This window comes from Cricetulus griseus (genome assembly GCF_003668045.3).
Source record: "Cricetulus griseus strain 17A/GY chromosome 1 unlocalized genomic scaffold, alternate assembly CriGri-PICRH-1.0 chr1_0, whole genome shotgun sequence".
In the NCBI taxonomy this organism is placed as follows: Eukaryota; Metazoa; Chordata; class Mammalia; order Rodentia; family Cricetidae; genus Cricetulus; species Cricetulus griseus.
The window spans coordinates 159,084,289-159,105,244 of NW_023276806.1; the positions used below are offsets into that span (position 1 = coordinate 159,084,289).

Below are 20,956 nucleotides of genomic sequence, written 5' to 3' on the forward strand. Positions count from 1 at the left end.
AACTCCAAAAGCATCTGCTCCAAAAAACATTCCTTGAATTTAAAACGCCCGTGAGCATATCAAACATCAATTACACAGGTCAGCGACAAAAAACCCTGGGCACCATCCGGAAACTTTACATCACTGAGCATTTCAGAGAAAATACAATCAATTGGTTCCTAGCGGTCAAGGACTTGGCAGGCTGAGTGCCCATGATGTCTACCTACTGCCTTCAGTTAAGATCCACCAGGGTGGAGGTCACACAGTTAGAACCCACTCAAAACTGTCCTAAGTGTGCACCTCTAGGTCACCATCTGTCAGTGAGCATAAACTAGTGCCCAGCATTGAACCACAGTGGTTCACCCTGACCACTCATGTGATTCCCCCAGCAGCCCAGTGGACAGCCTGGTTAGAGATAATAAGAAGGTGGGGGCAGAGGGAGTGGATGCTGGGATTTGCCTTCCAGCTTATGTGTTCTGTGTTCCTGGGGATCCAGATCAACCTTGGCACCCCATGCTCCCCACCTGCTCCCACCCAGAGCAAATAAATAAATAAATAAATAAATAAATACAAACCTGTCCTAAGCACCTCAGCTTGGTTGTGTGGATAATACATCTCGTAGAGCCAGAGAGATGGCTTAGTGGGAAAGTTCTGGCTTTGCAAGCATGAGGCCTTGAGTTAGCTGGGTGTGGTGGCAAACGTGTAAGTCCAGTTCAGGGAGGATGGATAAAGGTGAGTTCCAGGGACTCACTAGCTAAGCCCTAGGTTAAGTGACAGACCCTGTCTCAAAACACAATAGAGCAAGCCACCCTGACACTAATCTCTGGTATTCACATACATATGTGCACATGCATATGTACTAGACACACATACATACTACACTAGACACACGTGTGCACTCATATATACACTATACATACATGCACCCATATATACATTACACATACATACACAAAGCATATACACACATAGACAACATACACACACAAATACACTACACACACATGTACACACATATATACAACACTCACATGTATACACACATACATTACACGTATAAACACATATACACTGCACATACACACAGAGAGGAAAAAATGCAACTGTAGGACTGATTCCTTGTAGAAAAGAAAAAGTCACCAAGTGGGGCAGTGCACAGGAAGCATATTCCTGCCCACAGAGCATGTGACCCAGGTTCAAGCCAGGAGCCTGGAAAAACATGTCAGCAGTTGGGGGCTGTCCTCAGGAATGACAAAGGCCCTTCTGTGTTTCAAACCATGCCTGTAACATTGCCAGTCCTAGTCCATCCTGACCACATCAGAATTCTTCTTTGACAGTTCAGGATTTTGGCCTGGCTCACTAATTCCCACAAGGAGAAGCCACAGACAAGAATAGATGGAACAGGATGGGACAGGATGAATCTTTCTGAACTCGGACATTTTTGGAAATCTGCTGCTTCTGCTGCTGCTCCTCCTCCTCCTTTCTTCCTCCCTCCCTCCCTCCCTCCCTCCTCCTCCCTCCTCCCTCCCCCTCCCTCCTTTCCTCCCTTCCTCCCCTCCCTTCCTTCCTTCCTTCCTTCCTTCTCCTGCTTCCTTCTTCTCCTCCTTCTCTATCTTCTTCTCTTCCTCCTCCTCTTCTTCCTCTTCTTGTTTGAGCCAAATCTCTACTCTGAATTGTTGAGCCTGATCCTGGGACTCCTTTTCACCCTAGATGGCCACTGTCAAAGTGTCCTGAAAGTCTAGATTAGTTGAGTCCAGTTACTTGAGAAGATTTGACATCTTTCAGAAAGAATCAAGACTAACTAATGGCTTAAGGAACCAATGGTAAGATGTCTACCTGAAAAGGTCAAGTGTACTTTGACAAGTTATTAAATGCATAGTTCTGATTACTTAAAATACAAATTGCCAAAACTCCAGGGCCTATGTACTTTCTAATACTAGAGTTGGACCAGATTTTCCCCGAAGAGTCCAGGTGGTTCACCCCCCAGTTCCTTCATTGCCTTATCCAACTTCGCTACACATTTTGTGTATATTTCCAGCCCTCCCTTAGCCTGGCCTCTGTTTCCTTCCTTGTCTGCCTTCTCACCTATGTGTTCTCCACAGCAGCACCTGACATATGTGTTTCATGCACTTATTCCCTGTGGAAGGAATCAGCATAAGTATCCATCTGCATCTTCTCCTGCTTCTCAGGCACCTAGGACCATGCTGGGCTCATGAGAGGCACTCAGTAAGATGACATTATAGTAGGGCCACTAATTAGTGAAACCAAGTATAGTATACATATATCCCACTACCCAGCAACTCCACTCCTGGACATAGAGCCCAGAAATTTATAAAGCAAGATGTGCAAAGATAGTCATTGAAGAATTGTTTGTGCAAATAGAAATATGGGGCAGAATAGATGCCCTCCCCTAGGGACACACATGGAGAGTTGCAGAAAGAGTTAATGAATTAGAGCCACATATAGGAACATGACTGATTCTACAATATAGCTCTGATTGAGAAATCTAGAAAACAGAATGTCTAGAGCTCAGTCATATTTATAAGCATAAAGGTCACACCAAAAAAGGGGGGCAAAGAACTCTAATCTTTTTTTTCAAACAGAAGAGGAGGGGGCAGGAGGAGGAAATCTGGCTATTTGTTTATTTATTTGTCACATAGGCTGGGTTGCTCTTGAACTCTTCATCCTCCCGCCTAAGCCGCCAAACAGAATCATGGGTTTATGTCACTGTATCACATCTATGTCTGATTTTAAGGGCCATAAAACAATGAATACCATGTCTACCACTCCAGGAACTCTAGCCTTGATATACCGTTCACTGTTTCCTGAGTACAGAGCGCTGGCACTGCTCTGCCCATCTCTGCCAGCACATCTCAGCACTAAGGGAGGCAAGGACACTGAGATGATCAGCCATTATGCTTAACAGTTATCGATCCCAAAGTTCTATCAAAGTCACCCTCATTTCTAGCAGCAAATGTGCAATGCAATTGCAGTCAATTGGTAGCATGTGATTTGGGGTGGGTAAAGACAGAATATGCTAGGAGATGAACTTTCAATTGCCATGAGATAAGGAAGAACATACCATATTTTCATTGGAATTATTCTTTCCTGGTCTTATGCACATCAAACAGATTGTCACTATTATTTTTTTTGTTTAGACTGTGTTATCCATCCTTAGCACCATCAAGAAAAATTTTAAAAACATATTATCTAAAACACCTCAGAATAACTTTAGAGTGTAGAGAAACAAATGTTACACTTGAACAGCTAAGATTAGTTTCTTGTGCATTATATATAGGTATATTATAGTGTGTGTGTGTGTGTGTGTGTGTGTGTGTGTATGTGTGTGTGTGAGAGAGAGAGAGAGAGAGAGAGAGATCCTCATCCATAAATAAGCTGGGTGAGGGATGTTGCTATGTAGAAAGTCAGGGTCTTCAAGCAGAGAACTATGAAAGGAAATGATTTTTAGAATCTATTTACCATAGCAACGACTTGATCATCCTCCACATGTCTTCCCCACTTACCAGCTATAGTCCCTACTTTTCAGAGACCTGAAACCAATGACCCCATAGCCACTGACCCTTCATCTTTGGTGAAAAACTCAAAGGCTCTACTTGTGGGAACAAACTAAAAGGTAATCCATTTTTAAAAATATGATTATTCTAAAAATGTATGATTTTAAATCACAAATTATCAAAATTGCCATCAAACTTGGCATTTAAGTAACTATCTGGATGTCAATGGGAAATAAGACATTGTGGTTCACACCATTGAAGATGATCCAGCAAAGGTGCTCCTGGGGAAGAGCCACCTGCATGATGAGCCTTAGGGAGGACAAGATGTGCAGACACTGGCTCACAGATTCTTTATTCTGCAGGTTGGCATCGTTGTCACACACCAGCTTGTAGCTGCAAATATTTTTGCTACTCAAAACATGAAACTGAAAGACATGGGAAATATATGAATAAATCAGGCTTATATGATTCAGAAAAGGCATTTCTCAGCAGTAGAAAAAAACACCCTAAAATGCTTAATTGGTTTAATGGATTAGTATGCAAAGAAACATAAGACAGTCTTCATTAGAACATTCATTTAGTGAAGATTAGCTTTCCATAGGCAAAAGGAAATCCCAAACAAAAGAGTACCAAAATCCCATTACCCATTGTCTCATTATCATTCAAGACTACTTATAATCTCATCCAAGAGCATCTTAACCTATTTATTAATTCAAATGTGATTATTTCAATTTATATAATGCTTTCAGCAAATGTTGATTGACTGCCACTGTTTCAAGGGAAGAAACAGCCTCGGTCCTTGGCAGAAGCAAAGTGTTCCAGCCACTGACAACATTAGGGATGCTTCAGCTGTCTGTCACGGTCGCTGAGTCCAGAAGAGACCATCAAGTATCCTGGAGTCACGGGCTGCTGGGAATGTGGATGCTGGAAACCAAACTCAGATCCTCTGCAAAAGCAGCAAGCACACTCAGCCAAAGAGTCTGCTCCCCAGCCCCTGGGCTGGTTTCTTAATCTCTAGTAATCTTGTTTATTTTATCAGTAAAAAGGCAAAACGGTGCCACCTGTTAGGCAGTGGGGAGACCGTGAGCTGAATTTGGAGGTTACCTGACACAAAGTTCACTTTGGCATGATTTTCTTATTTGCTGATGACTTGTGTTTTTGTCCCCATGAAGACACCTTGGGTATTGGGAAGGGGAGGCAACAAGGCCAGCCACTAAGACTCTCAAGCAAAGTGTGACAGTACTCCACAGACCTATCCACGTATCAGGGATTCCTCTATCTCTCAGATTCTCAAGCACAGTTTTGAAGCTCCAGGGGACTCTACTAGTAAATGAATGCTAGCAATTAATATAGTAACACTGGTATAATAAAAATATAGCTGAAAGTTTCATATAAAAAACTCTGTTTGCACTCAAGGAGCATTTTTTAGAATAACTATGTAATAAGCCTTGCTTTTCTCATGTTTTTCTCGTCTGTAAGACAGAGCAATAATAAAATCTATCTAGCACAAATTTCAAGGAAACAGCATATTTTGCAAAACATTTTGTAAATGAATGTGCCTACAAGTATTAGTTATTATGGCAGCAGTGCTGCCTGCAAGATGAACTAATGCTTATATTGACACAATCTCCACAGCCCTCAAAACTTGTACCAGACTGCTTACAGCATAGAGCCAGATGCTATACTAGGCATTAATGGCATCTAGACACTGTCAGCCAAAGGCTACATGGACCACACCACAAGCCACAAGCTGCAGTGCTCTTAGCTACTTCACCCATCCTACCGTAAGCTCAGCAGTTTCATCTCCAAAGCCTTTTGGGAAAAAGACAGTTTTGAACTGATTCACATCTTCTTTATGCTCATCAAAATCACCGAACTGCTGGAGATATCTCCTGTAGCACTGCAGAAGGGCCAGTTTGTATTCCTAAATCAAAGAGGGCTTCGTTACAGTTTCAAAATATAGTCTTAAGAGTGAACAACAGTCACGGCATCGTTAATCCTATCAATGTTGGTCACTACTACTTCCAGAGATTCCCAGTGACTCAATGTAACTTTATTGAAAAATTAATGTTACCATTTTATACCTAGCATCCATTTCTTTGCACACCTAGCCTTACAACTACCAGGTGACCAGCATCATTTTCCAAGCATACCTCTGTGGAACGTATGCATGCTACTGTGTTGAATTCTCAGAACAAGACCACTGGGATATGGGAGCATTGTTGCCACTGTGATGAGAATATGCACATTTGTTCTAAGTTAGGCAACACCCTCAGCATCTCATAAACTCAGAATCTAAGTTCTCAAATCCATCATTGTCTGGTAATGGCAGCCCACATACTCAATTCAAGAGTGAGGACTGGAGCCTTCGCTAAGGTCAGGAGTTTTGTTCCCATCACCCACATGGGATGGTTGACCTGGAAAGTGTCAGTAGGAAACATGAGTAGTACTGTAAAGTTGAGAGTTTTGCAACCCTTTTACAGCCTCCTCCTCCACAGTCTTATCTCCAGGAAAAGCCACTGGCCTGGCTCTGACTCACCCCCCTGCCTAGCCCCTTGAAGGGTATCCACTGTCAAACATTGCTTTGTTCTTATCAAACATTGTTTTGTTCTTATTTCCATCAGCTTCCTTGTTACTTTCCTCGCTGGTTAATTCTGAACCTTTCCTATTCTAACTTGATATGTATAGTATACCCAAGTAGGTTCAAAACTCTACAGGATTACCTAGACTATAACTAAAATATAGATATCGCCTAGAACTTGAAGGCAATAACAACTCATTCATTTTCAACATTATAAACACTGACAGTGACCAACTTCCCATCAGTGAAAAGTAGATAAATCTTTTCCGTACTCCTCTCATCCAACTATAAACGCCCTGCTCAGGCTTGTCTATCAGAAGCACTGGGCATCCTTAGCTATATCACCAGCTCCCTGCCTCGGTGTCTAACATGCTTCCTCCTCCCTCCATCAACATCCTCCACACCCAGCTGCTGTTCCTAGACTATCCATCTATCCCAGGCAATGCTGACCTCTCAGGACTAGAGTTACCAAGATAAAGGGGGGGGGGCATTTTGTCAATTGTCATTCCATTTCATAGACCTGGAACTCACCTATTTTCCCCTAAAATTTTGTATTTTTAAGTGTGTGAGAGCCATGGTGCATGCATATGGAGTTAAGGCTATCTCTAATTTAGGTAGAGGAAGCCAGATTTTAGTTCTTTAGATGAAAAGAAAGGCACCTTAGACTGAACCTTCTGGAAGGTTGATAGCTGATTAGAACTGGGGCAGTTGTGGAGAGCTTGGAATGTTGCAGGTCCGGAGTCTAATTACAATTTATCTTGGGCTATCTTTTAGCCTTTTTAAAGCATTCCTTGCCTGTCTCTGTTTGATCCTCATGACTTGACTACCAGGTAAAATTTCTTAGAAAATGTTAAGTTAGCAGACTGCTAGAATTGCCACCAATCAAAAGGCTAACTATGTCATTAGATAGTATCTGAGACTTACAGCAGAGATTTCCCATTTTGCTATGATGGGTCTGCCGGATGTTTCTACCAATATATTTGGAAAGTGTCTTGATTATGACTAGAAAGTCGTAAGTGACTACACAAACTTCATGAAACTGTTAGCCACATTGGACAAGTAATTTGTGGTGATCTGAACCTGTGTTCTGGGGCCATAGTCACTCATATTTGGCTTCAGGATAGATTACCTCTGATCCCATTTGAAGTAAGAGTTATATTTTTGTGTTGATGGTGTTTCATAATGGAAGCCTTTCCGTACCTTCTCCTTTACTTGGTAAATTTGTCTCCCACTACATAGATTAAAGTCCAAGAAATAGAAATGCAGGAAGAAAATCAAGCTGAGAAACTGAAAATTAAGAAGGCCCTAACGCTGCCCACTTAAAAATCCCAGTATATAAAATAACTCCTTGTCCAACACTGAATAGAACTTGCTGTATTTGGACTTAAGCCAGAGCTTGGGGTTAAACTTACAAGGTCATGAACTTAAAGACAAGCCACGGTGGTCTTATCAAGTCAAGTTCAGGTCCATGACATTCAAAATTCCTAGACCCTGATACAGAATTAACATTTATGGCACATGCTCGGTTTCTAATGTAATACTGAGCAGGAAACGACATATATGCCACAGCCGCTGGACTCACAGTACAGCCAGATACTCAAAAGAACCTAAAATTCCTTAAAACAGGACACTGAACAGCCAGGCCAGTAGCCATGAGGGTTGCCTGGGTAAGACGGCCAGCTGAGTGAAAAACAACAGGAAGTGGTGTCTGGGCTCCTTTGTTGACTCAGCACTTCCTGCTGTGGGCCTACCACACCCTCTATTAATGGAACGCGCGCGCGCACACACACACACACACACACACACACACACGCACGCACGCACGCACGCACGCACGCACGCACGCACGCACGCGCGCGCGCCCCTGCCCAATCCCAGCCTACCTCTGGTTCCTAAAGAAACCACCCTGGAGAATTTCAAATACCAAATGAAAAGACAAACTTCATAGTTGTTATGATTGTTACTGTGCCTCATTACAATTTTATCCATTCGCATATCATTTTCAAACATGAAGACTAGGAAAAGTATGAGCCCAAATACTGAATAGCCAAAGGAGTTTGTTTCTCGCTGGCTCTGCCTTCGAACCACTTACTTTTATTTGACAAAGGCTGTCTCCAACCTTCAGAAGCTTCTCATTGTAATAGTCAGGTGGCAGCCTGGGGGCGTATTTGGTCCAGATATTAAACAGAGTGGTGGCACTGTGGGAATCATAAAGTAAAACAACATCTTCAGAGTCAGCAGGCAACCTTAATTAGCAAACAGCCTTTAAAACCTGCCTTGTGCTGAGTCTTTCTAATGTGCCTTACTGTTAACATCTAAGTATTAATGCATTATATTACAGCTATAATAGCTAGTGTTATTGTAGCTAACATGTTCCCACTGTTGACTGGAGGCCTTCATATGCATTTTTAAAAACTTAGAGCATGAACAAGCTATGCCCTCTATCAGTATCCATCACTGTTTTCATTGTCACTTCTGGGGTCCTAAGGCCACCCATGTGGACGTCAGCATTCTAGCAAAAATGCTCCGTCATCCCAGGTGTTAGTATTTCTGATGTTGGCTGATCATGTGCCATCAGCATTCAGGCTGTTAGACCCCCGGAAAACTCAGGTATCCGGGGTCCCAGGCCACGACCGAGGTCACCCCAATCACCAGGCGGATTCGAGAGCTTGAGGCAAACTGCATGAGGCTTTATTGTTTTTTTTTTTTTTTTTTTTACGAGCTAACCCCATGTTAGCTTGGGTCTTTCATCCACCCCCTATGGTGGATGGCTAGCAAAGACAATTTTAACATGCTGCCGAGCGATCTTGTAAGGCAGCATAAGGGGAGTGTCTAGGGGTACGCACAGGCTCACGATTAGTGTGCCTCCAGGCTTGGAGGGCTTGCCCTGTGTTGATTGGCCAACTGGTTGTTATGGCCCATAGGCCCTCCCAGGGTGGTTGCTATGCTCTGTGCGTCATTGCTGTGTGCTTGTCCGTAAAGTACACCCAGGGTCGTAAAGCGCCACCAGCTAACTTCTGATTGGTTCCTTGTAACGAGGCAGGCATCTGACCTCTAAGTGACCAAGGCAAGGTTATGGCAAGCACGTGTTACTGTCATGGCTGCCGAAATGGGGAGCTGGTCCCTTCAAGGCAAAATGCCTAGTCATCTCAGGGCTTTATAACATGGCCATGTAATCCATGCATATTCGAAGCTATGTAAGCCCCCAGTATGCATTCACTAAGTGACCTTTAAAAGTAGACACACCTGACCTGAAGTGCCAGACCCTCACCCAGCCCCCTGCTTTGGCAGCCATGACAGGCTGCAAAAATGACCCAGCAAGATGTAGGCCTCTGACTCAGCAAAATGTGCTGAGCTTCCTGACCTTGTCCAACCTTCTAGTCACTAGGAGGTCAGACACCTCTGTGTGGCAAGCAACCAATCAGAAGTTAGCTTGCAAGCTCTAGATGTGCTTCACAAGCTAGGGCTGTGCTTTACAGTAACAATGGTGTACAGAGCATAGCAACCACCCTAGGAGGGCCTACAGGCCATAGCAACCAGTTAACCAATCAACACAGGACAGGTCGCCCAAGCCTGGAAGCTCACCAGTCCTTAGACTGTTGCCAACCCCTTGACATTCGTAAATTCCCTTCCTCGAGGTTTCTCTGGGCCCTTCTTACTCCACCTGCCATGATGAAAGGACTGGGGGCCCAAGTTAAAACAGTTAATTCATTAAACAATAAAAGACTCTTTGCTTTTGCATTGGAATGGGTCTCTTGGTGATTTGGGGGTTCAGAATTTGGGCACAACATTGGCAGCTATCAGAAGATGGAGAAAAAAACCATGCCTTTTAAGTTAGGCATGGAATAGGCATGGAATAGGAATGGGCAGATTATTAACTAAGAAAAATTATTATTTTGTTATTAATAAAGGATTATTTATTAAGGAAAAAACACTCCCAAGAAAGGAAGTGAACTGAGGAAAGAGCCATATGGTGTGCTCTCCAGTTCTCTCTCTCTCTCTCTCTCTCTCTCTCTCTCTCTCTCTCTCTCTCTCTCTCTCATTTGCATTTCATTGTATGCTCTGCTCCTTAGGTGATGTCAGGACTTCCAGTGTTCCTCAGCAAACTGACTTCTTTCATTTGTTAACTTTTTTTTTTTTAATATATGTATGAATGCTTTTGCCTTGGATGTGGTCCATGTGCATACAGTACCTAAGCAGGCCAGAAGAGGGCATCAGATCACCTTAAACTGGAGCTAAGGCTCAGGACTGAACCCAAGGGCTCTTGAAGAGCAGGAAGTTTCCTTAACCACTGAGCCATCTCTCCAGCCCCCTCACACATTAATCTTGATGTAGCTTTGTTTCAGCTTCCCCTCTGTCACAGTAACATGTCACAACCGATGAGCTAATACTGACACATCAGTGTTGATGAAGTCCATTGTTTCTGTCAGGATTCACTCCTGGTGTTGCATTTTTGATGGGCTTTTGACAAATGTGTAATGATACATATTGGCACAAAATACAAGTATCACTGTCTTGAAATGCCTCTATGCTCCACCTGTATGTTTCTCCCTTCTTCCCTTAATCTTTTTTATCACTGATCCTTTTACAGTCTCCATAACTTTCCTCAGAGAATACCATATGTTATATAATCTTTTCAGACTGCCTTCTTTCATCTAGAAATATGTATCTAAGTTGCTCTGTGTCTTTTTATGGTTCACCAGTTTGTTTTATACTGATTAATATTACATGAGCTGATAATATTGTCATTTATTTTTGTGCTAACTTTGTAAAGAATGTCTTGGCTGCTTACAAGTTTTAACAATTATAGATAAAACAGCTATACATATATGGGGTTGGGGAAACAGCTCAGTTAATACAATGCTTACTGTATAAGCATGAGGACCTGAGTTGGAAGTCTTGGAATCCATGTAAATAGCCAGGTCCTATGGTACATGCTTATATCTATTTGGTACATGCTTATATCTCCACACTGGGGGAGCAGAGGCAGGAGAATGCCTGGGATTAATAGGCCAGTTGCCTATGCTAATTTCTAAGCCCCAGATTCCACTGAGAAACCCTGTCTCAAAAACAAAGGATAACTCTTAATGAAGGACATCCAAGCTTGAATTCTGACCTCTGTGGGAGCACACACACACACACACACACACACACACACACACACACACACACACACGTTATAAGTATTCATATGCAGGTCTTGTTTGCATATAGTGCCAAGAGCCACAATTATTAGGTCATGTTTTTAAGGGTGTACTTAGCCCTGTGAGAAACCATCACTTGTCTTTCACAATGCCACCTCTGCCATCCTGCATTCCCCTCCAGCATGGAGCTTCTGTTGCTCCTTCATCAGCATCCAGAGTTGTCAGTGTCTTGGATTCTAGCCTTGTAGTCAGTGTGTAGGCGATATCACAGTTGTTTGAATTTGCAGTTCCTGGATGTTGTTGCCCGTGGAGCATCCTCTTTAGTTTATTTTCCATCTGTGTATACCTCTTTGGTGAGATGTCTGTTGGATATTTGGCCAATTTTTAAAAACAGGTTGGAGTTTTCTTCTTACCGTTGATCCTTACGAGTCCATTGCATACCTCGGACAACATTCATTTATCAGATATGACTTCTGCAAGTGTTTAGTTTACAGCCTATTCTTTACAGGGTTTCACAGAGCAGTAAAGTGTGAAATTACCAATACGGAGTCAGGTAGAAATAAAAGGGTATTTAATAGGGAAAAGCCTTACTTACAGAGCAACCTAGCCAGCTGGCATAGCAGCAGTCTGTACAACAAGCTGAAAGCGAAACAGAAAGTGAAACCCAGCCACCTGAACCTCTCACTCTATATCAACCTGACCACCCTCGCAGGCGTGCTCAGGCACAACTGTAGCCAGTCCCTAATTTCTTTGGATTTTCTTTGTTTGTAGTGAGACAGGGGCTCACTGTGAAGCCCTGGCCACTCTCAAACCCAATATTCTCCTGTCATACCTTCCAGCATGGCAGAATTACAGGCATGGACCATCACACTTTTAATTATCCTCCAATTTCTTTCTTCAATATTGTGTTTGCTATTCTGAATCTTTTGCCCAGAATTATTTTTCCTTTGCTTCATTTCATGTCTGCATCAACCCTAAGGTGGGAAACAGCATCCCCACAGACAAGGACTTCACAGATAATATTCACTTCTTGCTTTAAGAGCAGTGAATACTATTTGTAATAGCCAGAAACTGGAAGCAGCCTAGATGCCCCTCAACTAAAGAATGGGTAGAGAAAATGTGGTACATTTACACAATGGAGTACTACTCAGCGGGGGGCGGGGGGGGGATGGAACTAGAAGAAACCATTCTTAGCGAAGTAACCCAATCACAAAAAGACAAACATGTTATCTATTCACTCATATGTGGATTTTTAGGCATAGAGTAAAGAATTACCATCCTACAATCCACACTGCCAGAGATGCTAGTAAACAAGGAGGACCCTAAGAGAAACATACATGGTCCCCTGGAGAAGGGGAAAGGGTCAAGATCCCCTGAGCAAATTGGGAGCACGGGAAGAGGGGGGGAGCTAGGAGAATGAGAAGGGAAGAAGATGAAGGATGCAGAGGTCATGAGGGAGCAGAAAGTTTGAGTCAGGGGAAGAATAGAAGAAAGGGTATGTGATAGGTAGGGTTTTAGTTGGGGGGTGTTAGGGAAGGACAGGAGGGAGAAGGCAACTGGAATTGTCATGTAAAACAATCTTGTTTCTAATTCAAATAAAAAATAAATGAAAAAGAGCAGTGAATAGCTACTATAGTTAGAGTGTCTTGGCTTCTTCTCCTGTTGTTGTGATAAAAATACTCTGACAAAAACAACTTTAGGGAGAGTTTCTTCTGTCTCACAAGTCAAGGTATGGCTCCATCATGGTGGGGAAGTCAAGGCAAAAGCCTGAAGCAGCTGGTCCTGTTATTTCCCAAATCAAGAATTCATGCTTACCTCCATTTCTCCATTCTATACAGTCTGAGATGCTAATTTGGGGGATGGAACCACTATCGTATGTAGGTCTTCCCACCTCAGTTACACTGATCAAGATGAAGCCCCATAATAGGGTAACCTAACTTAGAGAAGCCCTCATAGGTGTGCCAGAAGGCTTGTCTTCTAGGAAATTCTAGATCCTCTCAAGTTGGCATCTCACACTAACTGTCACTGTAATCAAGAGGAGTATAAAGGAATCCAATAAGGAAAGAGGAAGGGAAGGAAAAGGAGACAGAGGGACAGTGCAGGGGTAAAGGGTAGGCACCCTGAGGAAATTCTTGCTTTTATTTTATTCTTTTCCATGAAGAGCTCAAAACCACTTAGGGTTATGCTTCCTTTCACCACATAAAACAAAAACAGGCCATGAGTATTATAAAAGTGATTTTTAATAAAAATGAACAGGGCAGTAAATCATTGCTAATTTTATTCATTCTTTGAGTTAACACTAGTTTCTTCTCTTTATCTCAAATGTTACGAGTGCCTCTGGGATAAAAAAGAAATCCAAATTCCCCTTAAAATTGTCTAATTCTGTCTTCTAAATTTCTAGATAAAGACTGTGTTACAAACCGAATGCATCCTTCCAACGCAAACACACTGTTGAAGCACTAACCCCAGGGCAGCTGAACTGGAAACTGGATGTCTGAGGAAGCAATTAAGGGTAAATGAGGCCATGCAGTAGAACTTGGTCTGATGGAATTAATGTCCTTACCAGAAGAGACTCCCAGAAAGTGTGCTCATCCATGCTCTTTCTCCCAGGCTTCTTCAGAGAAAGGGCCCTGAGAGGGCAGAGCAGTTAGCCAGGCAAACAGCCCTGATGAGGTCCTGACTTGGAACCCGACTCCTTCAGAACTATGTGAAAATAAGTGTCTTACCACTCACTTCATGGTATCTTGTTAAGGCAGCATGAACTGAGGAATACAGGCAGCAGAGACGGACCAGGCAGTAGTGTTACATGCCTTTAATCCCAGCCCTCGGGAGGCAGAGGTAGGTGGATCTACATGAGTTCAAGGCCAGCCTGGTCTACAGAGCAAGTTCCAGGACAGCCATGGCTATACAGGAAAACCCTGTCCCAAAAAACCAAAAAAGAAATGGAGATTGATTACTACTATTTATATGCATATTCATGAGACAACGTCTACGGATACTGGTCAACTGATTCATTCATTCAGATAATTAAGTGATACTGACTGAGTGCCCAGTTGAGTAAAGGGGGTTAAGCATCCCTGTCTTTATGGGCCAAATATTGATGTTTGGGATAGAAAAATACATACATATGCCCACAAAAGACAAATAAATAAGGTGGTGAATAGAAACCATGGGGTTTAAGGAAAGAAAGACATTGTCTTTGTTCATTTCATACTTTACTTGCTGCCCCGTGAAATTCCACAGTATTTAGATGGAACAAATTCAAGAAATCTACCTTGTTGGGCCAAAACCTTCAACTCCGCACATAAAACAGTTAATTCATACGAGCCTTACCGAAGTGATGATCACTGGGTTCGTTACTCATGGGAGCAGAATACAGCTTTAATTAAGTCAACCAGGGTTACATAACAAGAAGGTTTTTCTTTTCTTTTTAGAGAATCTGAAGTTCAGGAATGCTGCTCATTAGAAATAGCTTACATAATACTACAGCAAAAAATATTCTCTGCAGCCCAGGGTGGCCTGAAACATATATTGAAGTCCAGGCTGAGCTCACACTCACAACAGTCCTCCTAAGTCAGCATCCCTGAAGACATGGGCCACCATAGGTAGCTTTAAGAATAGCAGTCTATAGTCCCACTGGGGAGGGCCTAGGCCCTGCTCCAAAGGCTATGACAGACTCTGAAGATCCCCCATGGGAGGCCTCATCCTCCCTGGGAAGCAGAAAGGGTATGGGATACTAGCTTGTTAGTGGGAGACAGGGAAGGAAGGGAGGGAGAGGGGACTGGGATTGACATGTAAAACAATCCTGTTTCTAATTTAAATTTAAAAAATGAAGAAAAAAAAGAATAGCAGGCTAGTATATTATACTGCTGGTTGGCTATGATGGCTAGGAGACGTTCTCAATTTCCTAAAAAGATTCTCACAGAATAAGCAAACTATGTAGTGCTAATAACAAAAGCATATTTTAAAATAAACCACACTTTATATAGAAGCATTGTTCAAATAATCAAAATTATATTTTCAGGACTATAAATGTTTATACTTGTGGAAATTCCTATAGTTAGGAGAAGAAAAACAAAAGCTTTGATTTTAAGAACAACCAGTTGTCAAATGTGTTATAAAAAGCAATGGGGCTCCTAACCGGCTCCCCATTACCATAAGTCTTGTTTCATTCGGACATGATCACCCAAGCAGTATTTTCAAATAAAAATTATTTAATGCAATCCCTTACCAGAAAGGACCTCTACAGCCTTCCAAAGCCCCACTGCTTCCTCTAAAGTCATCTGCCATTGGACCTGCACTTCCCATGTTGTCTCTCTATTCCTTCAACGTGATTGGTTCTTTCCCGCCAAGGATCTTCCTCTGTGCTTTCTGTCCTCTGTTTCTCTCTGTCTTCCTGGTTTGACTCCTGCAGATTCTTCTCGTCTCACCACATCTCCTCCCTGAGCCCTCATTTCAAAGCAAGCTGCCACTGAGCTCCCCTTGGGATGCTGCCGGAGTACCACCTACTTTGACACACATGCAGGCAAAACACCCTTTCACATACTATAAAAATAAATAAATCTGTTTTCAAAGTTGGGAGAATACAAGGTAATACAGTCCTCGAACTCCTGCAATATCAACCCTGCAATATTTGTTGAGTATTTACTATGCTCCAATTTCCAGGTTAGCATCTAGAGATGGAACAATGAAGAGAGAGGGAAAAAAAGTTATCCCAAGTTCCCCCAGGAAGCTTATATCTTAATAAAGGAGCAGACAGTATACAAGAACACAAAAAGTTAAGTAAAACACCAACTGATAGGTGAATCTGAATTAGCAGAAAAAGCCTGCCTTTTCTGATAATTGACAGAACCTGAAAGAAGAGAGCAAGCCAGATTACCAGAAATCTGGAAGAAAAACCTCCCATACAGAGGAAACAACAAATTAACCACTGGGGCAAGAAAGTAGTAGAGTGTTTCTCGAGCATGTCCCAAGGAAATGGACAAGGGGAAGGCAAGGCCAAATCCTCTAATGCTGGAGAACAATGGAGGCCCCTTAGTTGCATTCTAGAAGCAATAGCAATCAACAGACTTAAGCTAAGAACAGATAATAACTTTGCAAAGAACACCACCTCTGCTTTATGAAGGATATTTGAGACAGAGTGGAGGCCAAAGAAAAGTGAACCTCTGGTTTAGACTGGAATGATGGCAGTGGAGATTCAAGAATGATGTACAAATGGAAACCATTCAAACACAATGTATTTGGATCGAGGCTGGGTATGCACCGTGCTCTCCTTGGTCTTTCTTTAGACAGGGCCTCGCTCAGCTATCCTTGAATGCAGGAACCTCCAACTCAATGCTGGGATGATAGTTATGCAACACCATGCCCAGCAAAAGCTTTTATTTTATTTTATCTTATTTGTCCTCACTCCTTGGTCAATTCTTGGCTCTCCTCCTACCCTTTTCTCTTCTTACCTCCAGCCCTGCCTGGATGCTGAGTTAAATCCCACTACATCTAAAACTAACTTCTGCATATTCCTCCTCCCTAAACCTGCTCGTCCCACTGTCACGATGCTATCCCCTCTTCTTCACACTTGCCATTGTCCCTGTGTAGCCCACTCTATAAAGAAATCCTTATGCATTATCTCCACACCTTATTGACATTTTGGGAGGATGGGGGACATTGAGACAGGATTTCTCTGTGTGGCCTTGGCTGTCCTGGAACTTGCACTCAGAGATCCACCTGCCTCTGCCTCCACTGGGATTAAGGGCATGCGCCACCACCTCAAGCTTCCTCCTTGCCTTTCTAAAAAAAAGAAAAACTGGGCAACTTTTCCTGGTTTTCTCTAGCCAGCTCCCTGCCACCCAATATCCAATTGCAACACCTATCAGATACCCCCAGTCCTGTCCCCTGCATTACTTTTCTCTTCTGGTAAAGTGGTTCTTCCCTACTGTCAGTGGAAGCAGTGTAAGAGTCCTGATAGTTGTATGAAGAGACAATTAACACTGAACATTATATATACTATATTTTCTTCTACACACATACACACACACATCCATTATGCTCTGGTTTGCTTTCTGTTGCTGTGATGATCACCATGACCAAAAGTAATGGTGGAGCAAAGAGTTTATTGCATCCTGTGGGTTATGGCCCATGACTGAGGGAAAGCAGGGCAGGATCTCAAAGCAGGAACCTGGATGTAGGTGCTAAGCAGAGGCCATGGAGGAACCCTGCTTACTGACTTGTTTTCCCTGGTGCTCAGCTACTTTTCTCATACAGCCCAGGGACACCTGCCCAACATAGTACCACCCAGGGTAACCTGGGTCCTGCCATAATCAATAAAATGTCCCATAGACATGCCACAAGCCCAATATGACAGAGGCAGTTCCTCAATTGAGGTGCCTTCTTCCCAGGAGTGTCAAGATGACAACCAAGATTAGCCATTACCCCATGCCATGACAAGGTTTTCCTTATGAAATTTAGGCACAATAAAAGTTGAGCTACCTAGGTGATGGTGGCACACACATTTAATCCCAGCACTCAGGAGGCAGAGGCAGGTGGATCTCTGTGATGCCAGCATGGTCTACAGAGTGAGTTCCAGCACAGCCACGGCTACACAGAGAAACTCTGTCTCGGAAAAGAGGGGAGGGGAAGCTATACTATGTTGGAACAAGTATAAAAACTGTTTAAGTTATATGAATATGGTGTCTCTCAAGACTTCTAACTGTGCTGTGAAACTTGGCCACCAGAACATGCATTTTTCTCTTTTCCTTAGAGAAACTTTTTTCCATTTAAAAAGGGAATTTATGGATTCTCCTTGGCACACCAGTATCTCCAGCATCATTACATTGTACCCCATGATGGTTATTAAACAAAATAAGGATCACTTCAACAGGAATCCTGAGTTACCATGACTGTCGAGCCAAGGAGGCCAATAAAGGCAACAGTGTGGGTGTGCTGGAGAAAGGGGGTGCTTCAATCCTGGGTGGGACAGCAGGGCAGAGAAAGAATTAATCGGACTGCTCAAAAGGATATAAACAATGTCAATGGTTTGTTTCTAGAACTTTCCATTTAAGATTTTTCCAGCTTTTGACCACAGGAGAATGTTGTTTTAGTACGGGGGAAATATATGAAATATATGATTTGGGGGAAGGGGTTTATTGTTAACTTTATGCTTGCTTTCCTACTTTTGAGAAAAGTACCTTTCAAAGATGTATACTAAGTGCTTAACAAATCGTTAGGATGTTTGAACGAATAATAAATGTAAGTTAATTGGGGGTGAGGGGAGGGAGAGGGAGAAGGGACTTACATGTGAAACAAGCTTGTTCCCTAACTTGAACTAATAAATAAATTAAAAAAAATAAATGTAAGTTAAGCATGTGTATTCATGATAAATTCATAATTAAAACATGTAAGTTAAAACTATCCACCAGTTTGGTATTCTTTACCGCTTGCCTATATCTATAACTACTCATTTTGGAATGTGTTAGACCAGAAAAGATAGTAACATTAACAAAAGTGTCGTTTTCAGTTCACAGAAATAAGTAGGAGACAGAAACAAACAAAAAGCAACCAGACGCTTAGAATGAGCCACAAAATCAAGAGAAAGAAGAAGTTTCCGTAATCCTAGAGGAATATAAAAAGAATTAAATGCACAGGTTCATCGTATGAAAGACCAACTTCAAGGATCTGAGCAGCCTCAGAGTTGGTCTTTAGTCTACTTTTGTCCTGTTTTGCGACCCAAGAGTGAGCCAAGAGAGGCCACAAGAAGACACTGAGACCAAATCCGGAGTTAGAAAGCGCTTCTGTGCAGACTTTTTATTTTGACCTGAAATGTGGGAGAGCCAAGAACTGTGATAGAGAAGAATGTCCACTTCTCAACTCCAGAACCACGCCCCTGTCCTGGTAGCGCCCTCCCCAGCGCCCTGCCTCAGCTTACCATCTCCGATGGAACTCGTGCTTCTGTTCCTCCGAGGTGGCCAGAGCCTTCTTCTTCTTTATAAAGCCTAACAGCTCCCGGATCTCCTTGTCGCAGGAGACCAGGAGCGGATTTTTAGCGTCCAGAGGTCCGTAGAAGGCGGCAGCGGGCAGCGACTCCTCCGAGCTGGACCAGTGCGACGTTTTCGACGAGCTCGACTTGGACTCTCTAGGCGACTTGAAAATCGCAATGGATGTCGGCGGAGGCGTCGGAGGCAGCTGCACCGGCGACACCGATGCCTCAGATTCCCGGGACTCCGAGGAAGAGCTAGAGTAGCTGGAGGTCGCCATGTCTGTCAGAGGCAGCACACTAGGGGCTGGTGTACATGGAGTTGCCAGGCAACGGCCTCCTGGCAACCAAGCCACCTGCATGCTTTCCGGAAGCACAGCGGCCCCTAGAGGGCGAGAGAAGCACCAACGGCTTGGAAAGGCAGGATGCTCTGAATGGCTGGCTGTTTGTGGTCTCACATAAATAGTCACAGGCACACACAACAATCAAATGAATGGATACATAAATTTAAGGGTTTTTTAGGTCCATTTGTTTTATAACCACCTGGCACTCATGTATAATGCATGAATAACTTTCTTTCGTTTTGTTTGGAGGTTTCGTTTTGTTTTAAAGATTTATTTATTAAGTATACAGCAGTCTGCCTGCATGTGTCTGCCTTCAGGCCAGAAGAGGGCACCAGATCTCATTACAGATGGTTGTGAGCCACCATGTGGTTGCTGGGAATTGAACTCAGGATCTCTAGAAGAGCAGCCAGTGCTCTTAGCCCTTGAGTCATCCCTCTTAACCCCTGAGCCATCTCTCCAGCCCCTGGAGGTTTTGTTTGTTGAGGAATTTTGTTTTTAATATTAGAAGGAAGGAATTCCTTATGTAGCCCACACTATCCTCATGCTCACCTTCCTCCTTCCTGTCTCTTGAGTTCTGGGATTACAGATATTCACAAACAAGGCAGCTAGAGAGAGGGTTTTAAACAGAGAGCCAATAAAAAATTACCATCAAAAAATCATACTATATTTTTTTCCATTTTGGCCATTTAATAACAATATCCATGGTTGCAATAATTAAGGAGTGTCTGGCGTTGCTTCAAGCATTTTGAAACTTTTCTTTTCCTTCAAGAAGGGTTTCTTTATGTGTTAGACCCCCGGGAAAACTCAAGTATCCCAGGTCCCATGCCACAACTGCGGTCACCCCAATCACCAGGCAGATTCGAGAGCTTGGTGCAAACTGCATGAGGCTTTATTGTTTTTTAACGAGCTAATCCCATGTTAGCTCGGGCCTTTCACCCGCCCGCCATGGCGGATGGCTAGCAAAGACAGCTCCTAGGGGTTGCATAGAGATCTTGTAGGGCAGCATAAGGGGAGTGTCTAGGAGTACACACAGGCTCAGGATTGGTGTGCCTCCAGGCTTGGAGGGCTTGCCCTGTGTTGATTGGCCAACTGGTTGTTATGGCCCATAGGCCATCCCAGGGTGGTTGCTATGCTCCATGTGTCATTTCTGTGCACTTGTCCGTAAAGCACACTCAGTGCTGTAAAGCATAGAGCCACCAGCTAATTTCTGATTGGTTCCTTGCCACGAGGCAGGGATCTGACTTTCTAGTGACTAGGACAAGGTCAAACAAGCATGTGTTCAGTTGTTATGGCTGTTGACAGGGGCAGGCATCTGACCTTAGTGACTAAGACAAGGTCAGACAAGCTGTTATGGCTGCGGAAATGGGGAGCCGGTCCCTTCATATGAAGGTTTCTCTACTGACTCTGTAGACCAGGCTGGTCTTGAA

General features: G+C 43.2%; 1 protein-coding gene across 1 annotated transcript in view; it reads right to left on the minus strand.

The window, feature by feature from the left end:
• Cfap54 (cilia and flagella associated protein 54) overlaps positions 1 to 20,956 on the minus strand; it is a 293,678-nt gene that overhangs the window by 270,866 nt on the left and 1,856 nt on the right. The window contains 4 exon segments of the mRNA XM_035451711.1: positions 3,748 to 3,919; positions 5,278 to 5,418; positions 8,168 to 8,273; positions 19,138 to 19,570. Coding sequence (XP_035307602.1) covers positions 3,748 to 3,919; positions 5,278 to 5,418; positions 8,168 to 8,273; positions 19,138 to 19,547 — 829 coding nt within the window. The 5' untranslated portion in view covers positions 19,548 to 19,570.